Source organism: Lynx rufus, unplaced genomic scaffold (genome assembly GCF_022079265.1).
Source record: "Lynx rufus isolate CCGP_SWC_20201006 ecotype Redwood Valley unplaced genomic scaffold, mLynRuf1.p SCAF_3, whole genome shotgun sequence".
NCBI lineage: Eukaryota > Metazoa > Chordata > Mammalia > Carnivora > Felidae > Lynx > Lynx rufus.
In genome coordinates, this window is record NW_025814845.1 from 36,438,989 (window position 1) to 36,457,262 (window position 18,274).

The window sequence follows — 18,274 nt, forward strand, 5'->3', positions numbered from 1 at the left end:
TGGTTAAACAACTAAGCCACCCAGGCGCTCCAGCACAGGTTTTTGAGTAAGACACAGATATAACTAAAATCCTGCCTCTATATTAATCATTGGCTCAGTGCCACCTGGATTAAGTAAGGAAAACTCACTGGGCTTCATTTGATACTTACCTTTTGGGGTTGCTATAAAGATTACAAATATATAAGGCACCTGTCATATATTGGATTGGTATTCGTATCTGAGCCAACATACCTGAGAAAGTCAACACATCCATCTAACAGGATGTGTGACTTATTGGAGTATTCAATTCTCAACCAGAAGTGAGAAGTTGATAGCATTGTAATTTGGACCATCAAAATTTCTGGGATAGGTATGGCCCATTGCTATTGAGAATCATTACCAGAAAAAGCATGAATTATAGATATTTACAATCCTTAAGTGAATATTACCTATTGAATTAAGATAATAATAAAATAACAATAATCTAGTTGTGAAAGAGCTTAATTTATAAAAGGCAGTACATGTAGATTTCTGAAAAAATTGATTTCTAGAATAATTTTGTTTTAAATATTGGACATCTACCATGCATCAGTTCGTGGTAGGCAGGAAAATCTTTGCAACAGGAATAGAAGTACTTCTCTTTCATCAACAGGCTTCCAAAGCATATCATTTCCAGGGAAGCCTTCTCCTCAACCTAAAAAAAAGGTTAGTCCCCATTCTCAGTATAAAAATTCCACTTGCCACGAGAACTATAGAGAAATGCATTATTTAAAGATGCTAATAGTTGACTCTCTGCATCTTTGTCTATCTGTATATTTAATCTATGTTATCTAGTTAAGCTTGGAAATTTCTGTGAGAATTTACTATATCCATTTAAACTCATTCTATATAATGCTCAGGATAGCTCATGAATTGACACACCCAGATGTCGGGGGATGAGGAGGAGGAAGATAGTGATGATGATGATGATGATGATGATAATGATGATGATGATGATGGAGACACCTAAACTATATATTCCAATCCATGTCAATCCTTAGTTGAAAGCCAAATAATACATGTCAAACTGAAGAAAAAGTGAGCCCCATGCAGTAAAGGAATAATAATATTTGAGCTTAGGGAGAAATTATATTGTCTCCTCAACTCAGCATTTAATTATATTCTTCCTTGTTCCCTAATTATTCCATGTATGTAAGCCTGTTTCCACAACTTGATTTAGTGTAGCCTCCTTGAGGGCATAAATATCTAACATTTCTTCAGGACAGACCATACCTCATATAGTGCTGGATACATGACGAATGCATAAGAAATAAAAACTCATTTTTTCACCTGCTCGCCAACCCATTTTTTTCTCTAGTCCCCTCTTAATTGTCAATTTTAGAACATAAAAAAGTTAAAGCTACTTGCAGTATATAAACTATAGATCTTTTAAAAATATTCCATAAATAGAGAAAGAAATTTGAGGATTTGGTTGTATTTCCTTTTAAAAAAATAATGGTGATTTTTTTTAGAGTTTTATTTGTCTAAAACAGATTTTAAAATGTATGCTTGGTGAAATAAGGAGATATGAAAATAGCTAGAAAATGGAGTATTGGGAATTTATTGGGCTTCATTTCAGAAAGAGACCTTAGAACTTTTAGGCCTCCATTTTGAATCTCAGAAAAAATGTCAGCTTTCCCATGCTGCCTATGAAATGTAAATTAATTTAAAAAATTTTAGCTACATAGTTTGAAAATAAATCAAAGTTTTTCTTCTTATTCATAAAAATTTAAGTTTAATGGTCTATTAAGAATTCAAAAATGTTCTACAACTTCCTTACTTCCCCTTCTAAAAACTATGCTGAAAACACTTGGGAATAAAACATGAACAGTGCAGCCTAAATAAGAATACTACTCAGAACTCAGGAAATTCCACAGAGCAGGTGATAACAAAAAAGGAAAACTCAAACCCAACTATAAGCAATTTGGGATTTCCCATGTTGCTTTGAACATTTGTTTCTTGTACTAGAACAATTTCTCCCTCAGACCTCAAGTAATGGTCTTTGTCTTCTCCTGCTATCATAGAAAGAAATTCCTTTGTTAATGTAAGTAAGTAGGATATTAATGCAATTATTGACCCATGAACCCCAAAATTACTTTCTGATCATTAAGGAGGGTAAATCCCCAGTTTCATGAAGATGTTAAATTATGCTAGGGACATAAATGCAAAAAATCCTGGATATGTGGCCACTTTCCATTCCTTTTTCACTGTTTTGAGTCAATTTAGTTTTAAAGTTTGTAGAATAGCCCTTGAAGGATATATGATACTATGGTTCATCTTTCCTGACTATTGGCAAAGTTAGGAAAGGTAGCCTGCATAAACAATTGGCTAAGTGTTTGAAGTTGCCATCCTTTTCTTTAGACATTAAAAAGTTCTGTCTGCCTGGTGATCAAATTTAAAGAAAGCACTAGCATGACAGGAATGTGCTTATTACAGCTGTTTTTAGACAGAGCATTTGGTTCAATAAATACTAAAAGAATTGCAAACAGAAGCCAACCCTTTGGATAAGAAGCCATGCTTCCTCTGCATCTAGGAAGACATTGCATCTGCTCTAAATGGCTTTGCTGGCATCTACCCTCAAAACACTTCAACAACCACAGGATTTTTTTTGACACATTCAAGTATTGATGCCAGTACCTGCTTTTATAATGCTGAATATGTACCATATTGGCTGGCCCGGGAGCTGGGAGAGGACGTGGAAGAGTGGGCTAAGACTGTGCACAAGAGTAAATTTTTGGCCGGCCACTCCAAGAAAATGAACTAGTAATGATTTAGACATGCCAGCTGGCATTTACTCTGGTTTAACATTTTACTATACTGGAATAATTAGAAGACTTAAAGGCATGCAACTTTGCAGATAGAAGGCCTTTGGAGAGAATGTAGAACACTCTGCTTCTCATAGTTACACTAATTTTTTTGAAGAGGAGTCTGTTTTTGCATGATTTCCAGTGATATCTCTGACCCAGCAAATTCTCTCCCTGAATGAAGAGGGAAATGAAAATTAGGGGAAAAAATATTAATCCAGAATGAATTTTTTACTTGAATCTCATATGAAATAGATTGCCAATGATCCCCCAAACACTTTAAACTTAACTTCCTTAGGAAAATACCATCTCAGGGCCTCAATGAACAATTTAATAACTACCATCCTGACACATCTTAGACATTTCAAGACTTCATTATTGTGCATAATTTCCCTGGTCAATCAAAACCAACATCTCGGCACATAAGCTCAAGACAGGCAAATGTCACAGTTCAAATGGAAAAAGCTACCCACAAATTATCTTCAGCACACATCCATACAATCTCACTCAGTAGCTCTGGAATACTCCACAAGTGCCCACATCATACTTCCTGTGAAGACAGAATGACAGAGTAGAAATGGCAGAGTTCTCAACGTTAGACAGAAACTGTCCTGGGTCCATCACTTATAAGTAGGTGACTTTATACAAGTTTCTTGATTTCTCTGGGTTCTTTTGCTTCTCCATGAAAAATTAATAACACCTACCTTGCTGAGCTATTGTGAAGATTACACAAGATGGCACATCTTATCCTTACTACATGCTACTTAATTTCCTCACAGTGTCTGCGTTATCAAGAAATCTGTAGGAAATGTTGGGTGGCTACAGCTGTAATCAATGTTATCCTTCTCCGCCCCACTGGCGATTTCCATTATTTGGGGACAAGTGAGACAGTGGCTACCAGTTTGTGTTGAACCGAAAAAGCACCCAAAGCTTATCAAGCAATCACAATAAACATAAACTACAGAGAAGCTTTAATTATAGTATCAAGTGGTGGTCTCAAATGAGGTAGGTGGCAGGGTAGACTTATAATAATCAACATTGAAATAAAATGCATTGTGTGATAGGCATTCCTTCAAGTGCTCTATCCAAATTAATTTATTTAATCCTCATAGCAACCCTGTGAAGTAGGTACAACCATGTGTCCTGTTGTAACACTTGCGGAAAAGAGCAGAAGCAACTCACTGACGGTTTGTCAGCAAATCAGTGGCAGACCTAGTGGTTAGAACCTTGGCTGCAGAATCTGTATTTAAGATACTATTATACCTTCATCAGATGCACAAATGATGGGTCAGTATTTTCTGTTCTAGGTGTTCTTTAAGACCACAGAGAAAAGATGATAAAAATAAGTGATTTTACTTTTATTATCAATGAAATAGTTCCTGCAATATTGATATTATTGGTGCCAGGGAAAGTTAAAGAACTTTGGTCTGATGCTCAGCCTCAGCAGGTACTTCCTGCCCAGTCAGGCTGACTCAACATGACATGGAAACACCCAAGATTAGTATGGGCACTAAATGAGATAATGAGCATAAAGGACTTAGCAGAGTGCCTGGAATTACACAACAGAACAATATATGTCCTCTTGAAAAAGCAACTAAAAATCAAGGAAATCAAGTCACAACAAAGTAAATCTCCTCTCTGTCAGAGAAGTATGAGAGAGAGTAACTAATATGTACTAAGTGCACCATATGCCCTGTGATGAGGACCGCACATAAATCCACATCCTCACTAGTCTATGAAAGAGAGATGTATTAGCATGGATATGTATATGGATGGAGAAAATAAGTGCCAGATTCCAGTTTCAAACCCCAATCTGTTATGGTGCGAAGCTTAGATTTGTTATTTTCTGTTTCATTTTTACATACGTTTTTAATAGGTAAAATTTATTCAACACTTGCAACATGGATTTATTCTTTAACTGAACCTTTGCAACTCTATGAAGAAGGCAGTGCCATGATACCTGCTCACTACCCTCCTGGGGTCATACCCTGCCCCCAGGATTGACCTTATGCAGTGGTTTCCCCAGTAGGGTTCTTGAGTAAACCTAAGACTAAAGGAGGGTGGGTGCAGTGTCTGTGGAAAATGTCCTCACATTCACGTGCACTGAGGACACTAAGACACCTTATGAGTTCTCTATAAGGATGGGGAAGTGAGATGAGAAGCTCCTACTTCCCCCAGTTTCTTCTCACCAGCATCCATCCCCTCAGCTCTTGTATGATAAGGAATATTCTCCCATGGCTTTAATCCTAGTAACTAGAAAAAGCAAAGGGAGATTGACATCTCTTGTGAGGACTATACCTCCAGTCCAGAGCAACTGGGAACATTTTCTTTCTTATCCTGCTACTGAATGCTTGTGCTACTCACAATCAATAGAAAAAGAATAGAGAAATTTGTTAAGTTACATAAATACCATTATAACTAATTATATTATTTAAAAGCATGACTGATATGTAGAAGACTTATGAAGAGCTATAAAATTTAAAACTGATGTGTTCTGGACCTCATATAGCTTAGAATATGATATATAGAAAGCCACTATAAAAATGAAAAGAAGAAAATATCGTGTGTTCAGAAAAAAAGATTTAACTAGAATATAACAATAAGCTAATAAACTAGGCGTATAATACCATCCAACTCAATGCATTTAAACCACTTGCATTTTGTTCCTCTTCATTAAAAGGCAAATTTTTCTAAGGCTTTCATATTTATTCAGCCATGACTTTTATTTGTTTTATTGTAAGTTCCCAGTGCATTTCATTTTAACACCTAGATATGATTTTAATTCAATTACACAACATTAAGGTAGGAGCCCAAGAATGTCACCAAAAGTGAAATCATATCCAGTTTCACACTTGGTCTTCATCTGCCGGGTCTTAATAAGAGAAATCTGATGGGGCCCCAAAGGAAGGGATAGACTGTCCATATCCCCTCAAGCCTTATTCGTCTTGGCTGGGAAAAATGGAAAGCTTATGTGATTCTTTTCTGAATACAGCTTGATATATTACCGTTTAATATTTTCTTAGAAAAAAAATTATGTCTACGAGCTATTCCCATGAATCGTGATCAAAATATAATGTGAACAAAAAATACCCAAGAAAATGAATCTCAATTACCAAACACAGTCCTAGCTGGAACTGATTCCTTGTTTATCCAAAATGAAACTTGAGAAAGAATCACTGTCATAATACACGGAATATATGTCTGAATCATAAAGTAACCCATCTTCCGTCTCAGGTGGAAGTAAACTGTCATAACAATATATTCACCTACAAATAAAACATGAGGAAAATGTATTATTGGTTATGCAGGCAATTAGTCAATAACTTCATAATCATATTTCAGCCTAAAAAGAGCATTTTAGACAAAGAATTATCTGTTGTGCATAGCAAGCAAACTGAGAAATATATAGTTCCTAACTATGGGGAAAATGACCCTGAACACAATTATTGTTCTATACAGTGATGAAGCCATTTAATACATTAAGCTATAACTTTTAAAAAATTCTTGCAGCGCTGTCTATTTTAAAGGTCCAGTACTGCAAAAGCAATTACCATTCAATTTCAGCATTTTCTAAGAGCAGAATTTAGACCGAACTTTTATGGAAAGTCAGTAGGAAAAAAAAATGGAAACACACACACATTTGAAAATACTGCCTTAGTTTTCAGAAAGAGCTATATTTCTAAATGTTATATATATATATAAAGAAAAATACAAAGAGAAACATATAACATAGAACCATAGTTAACATCCCTGAGTTCAGGTATATTTTATGGGCATTTAGACAAGCTAATAAGGGAAACAAACTGTAAGATTTCTAATGGCTGTTGATAAGTACTTTTAATATTACATCTGAAAGCAACAATTAAGAAAGTTACTTAGGAAGCGGTAGACTTATTCTCAGACTCTGAAGCCCAGGATTCAGAAGACTCAAATCCCAGAATCTGTTTTCAGTCCCACTTGCAGGCTCGAGAATGAATGTCAAGTAGCATATTGATTTTAATTATTAAACATCTCACCCGTAATGGACTTGATAGTTTCACTTGACACAGTTTGCCCAATCAAGTCATATTGGACTAAGCTGGAAGACTCCTTTGGAACTTCCACTGATTTCTCAGGACCTTTTGTCCATGTATAAATCATCTCACTCTTCGGATATGCATCTGAATGAGAGCCCAGAATGTGATTAAAGTCAGTGGTCCTTTCCCATCAGCACTGATGGTCAACATTTAAGAATATTACACATGTTCAAGAAAGATGGAATAAAAGTAAACAATAATCATGATTTATTAAAACACGTTTAAGACTTAGAAAACTGTAGAGATTAAATAAACCGTCTTGCAACTCAGCATGTTTCTTGCTCTTATGTCCAGAATTGGAGGAGAGATTAAAATTGGAGGAGAGGCACTTGGATGTGTTTCCATACTAATAGGAGAAGCAGTTGAAAAGCGGAAATAATACCCCTCCCCCCAAAAAGTACTTCTTTCCATTCTCACTCACTTCCAGGGCTTGACCAACACTGACTCCTTCCATCCTACGGCAACTCTGCCAATTAGAAATGTACCAGATGCCGCCTATAATAATACAACAACAAAAACAAAAACAAACCCTACTGTTGGGAGAGCTCTCCAGGGGTCACCTATTCCACACTGCCTCTGGGCAGTCCCCGTGCCTTCTGGGAACAATTCGGCAGTGACAACTGGCTCTGCTGTTTGTGGAGCTCTCCAGGGAATATCATTACACAACCAGTTCCACTACCTTTAAACTCTTACAATCAGGACATTTTCCTTTCCATCTTCAACAAATCCCTCCCAGAGGCAATTTAAGCCCATTTCCTATTATTTGGTGTTCAACTCAAATGGAAACCAGCTGCTTGCTGACCAGTCTACCCATAACAGATAGCTTGGCTCACACACAAATAAGTTCAAAAGAACCAAGATGAATCGGTTCCCTCCACAAACCTTCCTAAAGTGACTACAGCACAGTAGGTCCTCAGTGAAAGTTTGATTCCACAAGAGTTGATACCTAGGGAGATTATTTTTACAAACAGCTTCTCAAAACAAACTAGGAGGCTTGTGTTGTCATTTAGCAGTATAGAGTCATGTGTCAACATTTCTCGCCTAAAGTATATTCATGCTTCATCATACATTTAAAAGACCCTGAATGCTATGTTACTGCCCATGATATTTTAAATCGGGTATTCTTCTCTTGGCTATCCTAACGTGGTGGAATAACCTTCCTCTTAATGATTCAATACTTGAGGCAGGAAGTGGGGGCGTGGGCAAAATGGGTGAAAGCGATAAAAAAAAAAATGTCTCTTTCTAATTCCCAACCCAACAAACCAACTTCCAAAGAGTGATTTCTTTATCTAGTGCAAACCCTGACTGGTGCCAACTATGTGCAAGTCACTCCGAAGAGTGCGTCTCGATGGGCAGCAGAGGTGGATGGGCAGGAAAGAACTTCCCATAGATAAGAACAATCTGTAGGGGAATTTAAATTATTACAGTACAAATGGATTTTAATTATGCCCCAGTGAGATCGCCCTTTCTGTCTATGTATCTTTTTAATTTTCTCTCATTAAGTCACTGGTCAGCAAGTAAATGACTCTCTAGCTTTAACCTAGCTCACCAAACCCTGTGATTACTAGGGGTTGTCAAAGAATGGTGAATGCCAGTTCTCATTAAGTTACGCACAATGGTAAGAGCAGGCAACAGTTTCACAATCAGTGCACTAAGAATCCAAAGCAATAATAAAAGCCAGCACCTGTTTTTGGTAGATTCTGAGTGAATCAAATATTTGAGGCACACATTAGAAGAAGCAATCTCATTTTTCCACCATCTCAGGTAAAGGGAGCTTGGGGGAAGGGATTCCATATTCTTTACTACCCATTCATTTCACCTTCTTGCCTTCACCTCCACAAAATATTTGCAAATCATCTACTTCATAGCTTCTCCTCTAGTACCGTCCTTGTCTAAGCCACTGCCATCTTTGATGGTACTAAAGCAATAGCCTCCCACTCTTCTCTGCTTCTACTCTAGTCTCCCTACAATCCATTCTCCATAGAAAAGCTGAAATGAAATTGTAAAATGTTAAAGAATGCCAAATCCCCTAGTAAAACCTTCCAAAGTCTTTCTGTAGCATTTACAATAGAATCTAATCCTTAATGTGGTCTATAAGATGCTACATGATCTGGATCTGTCTACATATCAGACCATATCTCTTATGATGCTTTCATCATGCTTCAGCCACTTTGGTTCTAACAGTGCTGCTGATATTATTTTAACCTGGTCATTTCAAGAAGACCTGAAACCACTCTGACCTTTTTTCAAATCTGCCATAAAGAATTCTGCTTGTAATAGACGATGTTAAATTACTCCCTCTCCCCCCCCCTAAAAATCCTTTGTACTTTCTTTGTTACACCACCAACACATGGAGTTCAGAAGTCCTTAATTTCACCACTGACCACCAACCTATTATTTATGAGTCAGTTTACCCGGGCTATCTGTCCAAATTGATTTTTGGTTTTTGGAAAAGGGGCTGTTTTTACTTCTTTATTTAAATATATTAGGTAAAATAGAGTCTCCTAAAAGTCAAATCTTGGACAGTTATTGTCATGAACAATGATTTATGGATTATGGGAAATTGTGCACATATATAAATATCAGCTTGCGTTAGATATTAATAAATTCTAACAATACTTTTATTGTAACTTACAACTTCCAAATTTCAAAGGGCATGCATGACCATCCATGGGGAAATCCACCAATCTCATGGGACACTCCGCACTTATGGTGAGTCTATGATGGAAAAATGCGATTAAAATTAACTCTCACTTTAAAAATGATTTTTTAGACACCTAAAACGAGAAGGATGAAAAGAAGGAAGGAAGGACAGAAGAAGGGAGAGAGAGAAGGAAGAAAAAATGGAAGAAAACATAAAAAAGAAAGAAGGAAAAAGAAAAAATTGACTACCTCATTGTGTATAAAATAGTGCCATTTCTCATAATTCTAAAAAGCTTGTTTGGAGCTGTCATATTATGTGAAACAGATTTCTTTCCATTCCTGAAGAAAGTATCAGGTGTCCATACTTTTGTTACCATCATATTGTTCAATCTCAAAATTTCAATGGGGCCATCATATTTTAGCCTTTTGTCAATCCACGTCTGTCTGAAGAACACATCCATTGTGTATTCCTAGGGAAATTAGTTTGTGACATTCAAATCACAGATGACTACACATAAATATGCATTAAATTCTAGCCTCTATCCCACTCATAAAAAAAAAACTACCCAAATAAAAACTAAATTAATAGGAGCAGAAATGTTCTTACATCAATGGAGCTAAATGATTCTCAGCAATTAAAGCATGTTGTGTCCATCTTGATACCTTAATCTTCTACTTCATCAGGTAAATAAATTACCATACACATGAATCATTCAAGACTAATTACTATAATTTAATAAAACTACCAGCACAAAGTAATTACAGTTGTGCTTTAGACCAGGTAGTAAAATTAGTAAAAGTGTAGTAAAAAGTGTAACAAAAAAAAAAAGTAAAAAGTGTAGTAAAAGTGTAACAAATATCATTGTATTATTAATCATAAAATTGTAGGCATCTCTAAGACAAGTAAAATATGTAAAAAGCAATTTTATATTCACAAAATTTATTAAAATTAGCCGAGGAGCCTAAGGCCAAGGAAAAAAGGTAAAGTAGGTCCTTTAACCTTTAAACTACATATATTTAATATTAGAGGGCACAACTGAATAGATGAATTCATCCTGACCAGTGTTTGGTGTTCTAACCTCTTTAAGCATGAGAAAGAGGCAGGAAGAGAAGGCATGGGGGGGGGGGGCAAGTTGTGAGCAGTTGGGCCAACATGGAGTACTAAATGCAGTTAGGACTACAATATAGTTTTATACAAAAACTAATTACACTCTTCAATTTTCTCCACTTCAATAATTTTCTAAGGAAAAAAAATCACTACATAAAAGGTTGTGCCACTGACACAAGTAATAGTAAGGTTTTTTTTTTTCTTTGTTGAGAATAACTCCAAACCAAAAAATACTCAAATATTAGAGCTGAAATGTAAATTCAATGTCTTATCCTTATAAACATTTAAGTCTAATTAGGAGGCTCTTTGACTTTCTAGCTGTGTGCGATTAACAAGATAAATATCATTTGCCCTCTCTTCTGCATGTTTTCTTCAAAAGAGAAAAAGTACATGAAGTTTCCTAAATACCTACCATTTCCACATCAGAAACAGGTCCAAAGCTGGTGACATATATGTCAGTTTTTACTTCTGTAACAGGACCTAGTAGGTATGAAGTAAATAGGAGTGAAAAAAAATACCAATATTACAGGCAAGGAGGATAGAGCAAATACAGATATATCATGTTTTTACTGGCATCTTAAATATTTAGTGAGATAATGCACCTCTACAAAAAAAAAAAATGTAGACAAAAGAATAACAGAACCAGAAAGCAGTGTTTATTTACAGGCAAAAAAAAAAAAAAATACTTCGGATAACATTGTTTCTTAAAGAAATACATCACCTACCAGGCACTACTGTGAAAGGCAGTGCAGGGAACAAAAACTCTTAGCCTTTGTAATTTTTTATAGTCCGTCATCTGATTGGCCCTTAGTAAAGAAGCGAGCTGTTAAAAAGAGGGAACTTAGCCACAAGAGTGAGGAGGAGAAAAACCATAATGGTCGTCTTTGGAAAGCTGAGGATTCTACTTAAATAAGAGCACAAAAATGATTCATGGCACCTTTAACAGTAGGCACACCATCCACCGGTAACTGAGATTAAAGACAAAACTCTCCTACAAGCCAGACCTATTCACCTCTTGCCACCTACTAGCTGTTTGATCAAGGGCAGGCTACTGAACCTCTCAAAAGCAGCAATCGCACATATCAAGCAAGACTACCGATAGGGATCAAGTGAAATTGCTCACATAAGGCCCTGAACACAGTGACTCTCTCATAAGAGTACTTATTAAGCAGTAGTTTCTCTTGGCTTCTGATAAACGCCACTACTGAGATTCTTTCCTAGGTGTAAATAGCATTGGTTCAGAAACAAATACATGGGTGTGTTTGGCAGAAGGGAAAGGCGGGAGCATCATGATAATGGGGCTGACACAGATTTTAGACAAAGGAAAATTGCTACAATCTGGGTTTAGCATGGTGCTTAACATCAGGAATTGTGGAATTTAAATTTGGCTCTTTTTAAATATACGATCTTAGTCAAGTCATGAATCCTAATAGGTTAAGGTTTTAATGAGTATTAAGTAAAATAATAAATGTAAATGACTTGCCCCAATCTCTAGAACATAATGCTCTCAATAATGATAGTTATTATGATATATATACCTTTTTATTCCTAATAAAAATAAAAAAATGTTGCCCTCTTGAACATCATTTCCTTAAATGATGGTTTATACCATTGTATGGCCAGAAGCTAGATACTCCATACTGGAAAGAATAACATTGCTATCAAGATGCACTATTTCTTTTGGATACTGGTTGGACAATTGGATTTATGCCAAAAAAAAAAAAAAAGAGAGAGAGAAAAGAAAAAGAAAAAGACAAATAACAGTTAGTATAGCTTAATGCCCTAGGTCTAAAGTTATCCTCATAAAAATGAATCAGAATATTTCTCCCTGTATAGGATGAAGACTGAGCCACAGGAAAAAAAAAATGGTTTGAAGGAGAATTAGAAATTCTTTCTTGAATAACTATCTTAAGACAAATAGGGGTATCTGAATGGCTCAGTTGGTTGAGCTTCTGACTCTTGATTTTGGCTCAGGTCATGATCTCACAGTTTCGTGAGTTTGGGCCCCACATCCAGCTCTATGATAACAGTGCAGAGCCTCCTTGAGATTCTCCCTCTCTCTCTGCCCCTCCTCCCCCACTCACACTCTCTTTGCCTCCCTCAAAATAAATTAATTAATTAAAAATTTTTTAATGTTTATTTATTTTTGAGAGAGAGACAGAGAGACAGAGAGACAGAGCACAAGTTAGAAGGGGCAAAGAGAGAGGGAGACAAAGAATCCAAAGCAGGCTCCAGGCTCAAAGCTGTCATCGCAGAGCCTGACGCAGGATTCGAACCCACAAACTGTGAGATCGTGACCTGTGCCAAAGAATAAATAAACATATTTTTTAAAAGAGAAAAATATATCCTTTGTAAGTATAGTGAAAGAAAAGGTACAGATCAGATTGATCTATCAGAGGTTTTTTCATTTATAAATAGGTTATTTTAAATTTTATTTTAGAGACAGAGAGCATGAACTAGGGAGAGAAGGAAAGAGAGAATCCTAAGCAGGCTCCATGCTCACGCTGAGCCTGACACAGGGCTCAATTCCATGGCCCTGGGATCATGACCTGAGCCAAAATCAAGAGTCAGACGCTCAACCGACTGAGCCACCCACGCACCCCAATGAGTTTGCATTAAAAAAAAATAGTAACACCTTTGGAAAGCAGAGAAAATAAGTGTGAGAAGTTAACTGAATTTTCATTTGAATGAGCAATTATAAACAACAACAAAAATATGGTAGCAATAAGCTCATTAAGCCAAAATGTTCCAGGAATAGATAGGCAATCCAAGAAGCTGATAATGTGTGTTGAATTTTAGAAAACAGAGCTTTTAACTCAAAGTGGTTCAAGAGTGGGACAAGTTATTCTGCTAGTTTCTTTAGAACTGCTAAAGTATCAAAAGCATTAAGTCGCTGCATGTCAGAGCAAAGGAGGTAAGTTACTTAGAACAATTAAGGTTGCATGTGTCCTGACAACTGAACTGTTGTTTGACAAGATTCTTGAGAAATTAAAAGTTACTTCAAAGATCAATTTAGGGCAGTGGTTTTCAAATTGGAACTGAATCAGAATCACCTCGAAGGTTTGTTAGAGCACAGAATGCTGGGCTCCACCCTACACTTGCTGATTGACCTAAAGTGGAGCGTGGTAATTTGCGTCTCTAACAGGTTCCTAGGTGATGCTGTTCAGGTTATTCTAGTTTACAGACAATGCTCATCTGATTTCTAGAATAGTATTTACCAAAATATGTCCTATAAAATATTAAGACCGTAAATGTTCTATGGGAGTGAGAGAAGCATAGGAGAGGAATTAGGCCAACGTAATTTTTACTTACAAATTTATTTGAAGGTGCATGGGGTTATACTAATTCTTATAGTTGTAATGATTCCATGATAATAATGGGTATTTTCTTTTTTTAATATTTTTTAATGTTTATTTTATTTTTGAGAGAGAGAGAAGGAGTGTGTGAATGGGGAAGGGGCAGAGAGAGAGGGAGACACAGAATCTGAAGCAGGATCCAGGCTCTGAGCTGGCAGCACAGAGCCTGAAGTGGAGCTCAAACCCATGAACCGCAAGATCATGACAAGAGCTGAAGTTGGATGCCTAACTGACTGAGCCACCCAGGCACCCCAATAATGGTTATTTTCAAATTCTTACATAATTCTTTCTTAATGATTCTTGAAAAATGTTTGCCTTCAGAATTACAATCCTAGTATTGTTGAGTTAGTTTGTGGCATTATTCAGTATTTGCTTTATATGATCACATAGGTCTTTCAGACAAAGCTAGATTCTGAAGATATGATTGGTAAAGAGATTTCATTTGGACACTCATTCAATAAACATCTATTGAGTGAGCACCTGCTGTGTTCCAGGTTCCATACTAGGCCCTGGTGCTTCAGTGGGAAACAAGACTTAAGAGCTTCCTGCCTCAGGGAGTTAACGTGCTATTAGGGAAGTCTGAGTATAAGTAATCAAGAAATAAATTACATGGGAGGATCTTGTCATTCATAAGAGATATAAAACAGGCTGGTAATTGAGTTAGAGACTGGGAAAGCCTAGATGTTTTAGCCCTTCTTCAAAGCAGTAACTTTTAAACTGAGACCTGGAGGGTAAGCATGAGGCATTGGAGGAACCGAAAGAATTGCATCACAGGCATAAAGAACTTCAGGGAAGAAAGCCTAGAGGGGGGAGAGGCCTTAGTGTGCTCGGGGACCAGGAAAGAGGCCAGTGGGGCTGGGGCCAAGCAGGTAAGGAAGAAAATGATAAGAAATGAAAGCCACATAAACAGAATGAAAACCAGAGTCAGGGGACAGAGATCCGCTCCTGAGCTGATATTCTAAAGTGGCATATTTTAAGCAACATATTTATACTACACATTATGGTGACAGTTGTTAAAACTACATGGAAAAGAACTATTAGAGATCCCAGTGACAGACGGGCAACACATAAAGAGGTTGTTATGGGTTGAATTATGCTCTTTCCAAATTCATATGTTGAAGTCCTAACCCCCAGTGCCTCAGAATGTACCTGTATTTGGAGTTAGGGTCTTTAAAAAAGGGAATTAGGTTAAAATGAGGTCATTAAGATGGGTTCTAATCCAATGTGACTGGTGTCCTTCTAAGAAGAGGAGATTAGGACACAGAAACACACAGAAGAAAGACCATGTGAATGAAGACAGAGAAGATAGCCATCCACAAGCAAAGGAGAGTGGACTTAGAAGAAACCAACCCTCTGCTGACATCTTGAACTTGCTGCCGTTTAAGCCACCCTGTCTGTAGTATTTTGTTATGGCAGCCCAAACAAAAGAATACAGAAATGCAAAAGAAACAATTTTTCCCTGTTCTTTCCCAACGTTTTCTCCCTCTGATATTCAGTACAGCTCTGCCTTAGGCTGTGAGGAAGTTTGATTTTTATCCCTTAATCATTGGGAGGCCATCAAGAGTTTGAAGTAAGGAAATTATGTGACCTGAATTATATTTTGTATAAAATCACTCTGGCAGTTGTACGGACAATAAATTATAGGGAGGCAAGTGTAGAAGAAGGGCTCTTATAAGAGGCTGACAGCAGCCCAGCCTAGCCAAGAAATGATGGTGGCCTATACTGGGAATATGGCAGTGGGGATGGAGTGTGGACAGATCAGTGGTCATGCTGGTGTGAAACTAACTCACCGGGAATGGGTTTTTTTCCAAAGAGCAATAAACAGAGATATAATATTCTATGTATTGAAGGCCTACTACATGCCAGGCAGGAGACTAGCCTCTTTCCATATACTATTTCATTTAATTTTCACAATACCCTCCCAGGGTGATATTATCGTGAGGATTTTATGGATCTGGAAACCGAGCTCACAGAATTTAAATATAATAAGCCAGAGCCAGAATTATAACCCCCTTGTAGTGATCTCCAAAATATGTTCTGGCTTTAGTATGCTAATGATATCATTAAATAAAAAACAATAATTAATTGCTTATATAATTTTCTATCTACAACATAACATGCCATACCTAAATTTCCTAAATTTTGTTTATGTTACACCTAAATTTTGTTTATGCTTAAGTTCTGAACTGTGTTCTTGCAGCTCTTTCTATGTCTTTGCTCTTATTATAGCTTATTTGATTCTTTCTTTCTCCCCTTAACAGTAAAATGAAATCTTAATGCTCCTTGAAGTTCCCAACTAGTATAGCACATTGCACATACTAGGTGGTCAATAACTATGTGTCTGTGTTCTTAGTATCACCGCACTAGTGATTCAAAAACTTCCCAAAAAGAAAAATTACTTGGATTCATGTGTTACACCAGTTAAGCTAAAAATATTTCCTGATTAAAGCTGAAACTGTGTCTTATTTATATTTGTATCCTTTCCCAGAACTAATCTCCGGCCTTAAACGTAATAGGTTTCCAATAAATCAGTTTTCTATGAATAATGGTCGCTATGTAATTAAGAGCAATTCTTAGAGACGCTTCCTCTAACACTACTGTTTAGGATGTTCAAATCAACCTTACTAAGAGCATAATTACATAGAAACCAGATAATTTTGAGCTTGGAAGGACTTCTCATAATGTTACATGCATTTGTGTAACATCAAAGACATATTTTATTTAAAAAATCTGACTTCTTTGGTAATAGGGAAGTGATTTTTAATCTGCAAAATGTAGTTGGCATTTTGTAAGGCAAACAAAGTGATCTGCAATAGTCTTTGAAAGAAAGAACCAAGACTACTAAGATCAAATGCAAAGGAATATTCCCATCTTATTAATGAATCTAACTTGGGTGCAAAGTAGGAAGACAATTAATAATATATGAGATAATTTTCCACTATTAACTTTACTTCAGCTGTACAGACCTGGTCAAAGGATATAACGATCTAATTTCTTGCCCAATAACAGTGTCCAATTTGCTGTCACACCAGGAAAAAGACCTAATGTGTCTGGCTGATTATGGAAATGGTTAATCCTGTTCACATTTTGTCCCCAGCTATGCATTTGAGGACATATTTATGGTTTTCCAGCCACTTAAATTCATGCATCAAGCTACATCTTACAAAATGCTGCTGATGTATTTCCAAAAACTCAAGACATTTAACGTATTTAGGAGGTACAATAACAACAAGGAATCTTGAGTGATATATTTAAATAAATCTATAATTTAGTTTGTCATCAACAAATACAGAAATGCTAGCCTTCCTGCCTGGTAAACGAAGAAAAGGTATCCATTGATGTCACAGAGAAAACAGAATGCTATAGAGTTTTACTTAAATGACATTAAAGATTAGTGCTTCCTATGTCCTATGATCCTTCTATCAATCCAGGTCACCTTTTTGAATAATTAAAGTATTTAAATAAATAAGAAAAGCATTTAAAAAAACAATGAAATCAGGGCCAAAGATGAAAATGCAATTCACAGAAAGAAAATTCTTGTAGGCATTAAAGGTTTGAGAAGACATCCAACCACATTAGAAATCAGAAAATTCTAATTATTTCACAATCAAAGACCATTTCAAGTATGGTTGAAGGGTTTGTGGATCCTGAATCTCATATTCATTGTAAATGAGAGTTTTAATTTGTAAAACTACCACAGAAAACAGTTTGGCATTATCTCATCAAGTTGAACTCCCACTTACACTAAGATCCAGAAAAATCCATTCCTGGATGTATATGCAAAAGAAACTTTTGCACATTTACAGCAGGAAATTTGGGCCAGAATATTCACAGCAACACAATCTTGGAAACAAGCAAAATGCCTACTGCCAACAGAGAAGATGAATAAACTAGTTCCTATGAAGTGGGAATATCACACAGCAGTCAAATGAATGATCTATAGCAATATGCATCAGCAAGAATGAACCTTAGCATACACAATTAAGTGGGGGGAGAAAAACACCAAAAGCTCATATATAACATGTTCCAAGCCAATACATTTCCTAATTTAAAATTTTAAAAATTGAGCCAAAATGAGATTCAAAGAAAACCTATGAAATAATTTAAAAAGGACTTGGAGCGGTGGTTGCTTCCGATGGGGCAGACAGGGAGAAAAGATGAAGGAGACTACATAGCAGGATGGAAGTTATCAAAGTTGTACAGTTTAATGATTGAACTGGTGTCTACTCTATAGCAGTGAATGAGTCCATAGATGGATGGGTAGTTATG

General features: G+C 36.4%; 1 protein-coding gene across 1 annotated transcript in view; it reads right to left on the reverse strand.

The window, feature by feature from the left end:
- Positions 1–18,274, reverse strand: part of GABRA4 (gamma-aminobutyric acid type A receptor subunit alpha4) — a 66,835-nt gene that overhangs the window by 38,971 nt on the left and 9,590 nt on the right. The window contains exons 3-7 of the mRNA XM_047092153.1: positions 11,062–11,129; positions 9,791–10,011; positions 9,534–9,616; positions 6,839–6,982; positions 5,936–6,088 (exon numbers count right to left, since the gene is read on the reverse strand). Coding sequence (XP_046948109.1) covers positions 5,936–6,088; positions 6,839–6,982; positions 9,534–9,616; positions 9,791–10,011; positions 11,062–11,129 — 669 coding nt within the window. The remainder of the gene's footprint in view (positions 1–5,935; positions 6,089–6,838; positions 6,983–9,533; positions 9,617–9,790; positions 10,012–11,061; positions 11,130–18,274) is intronic.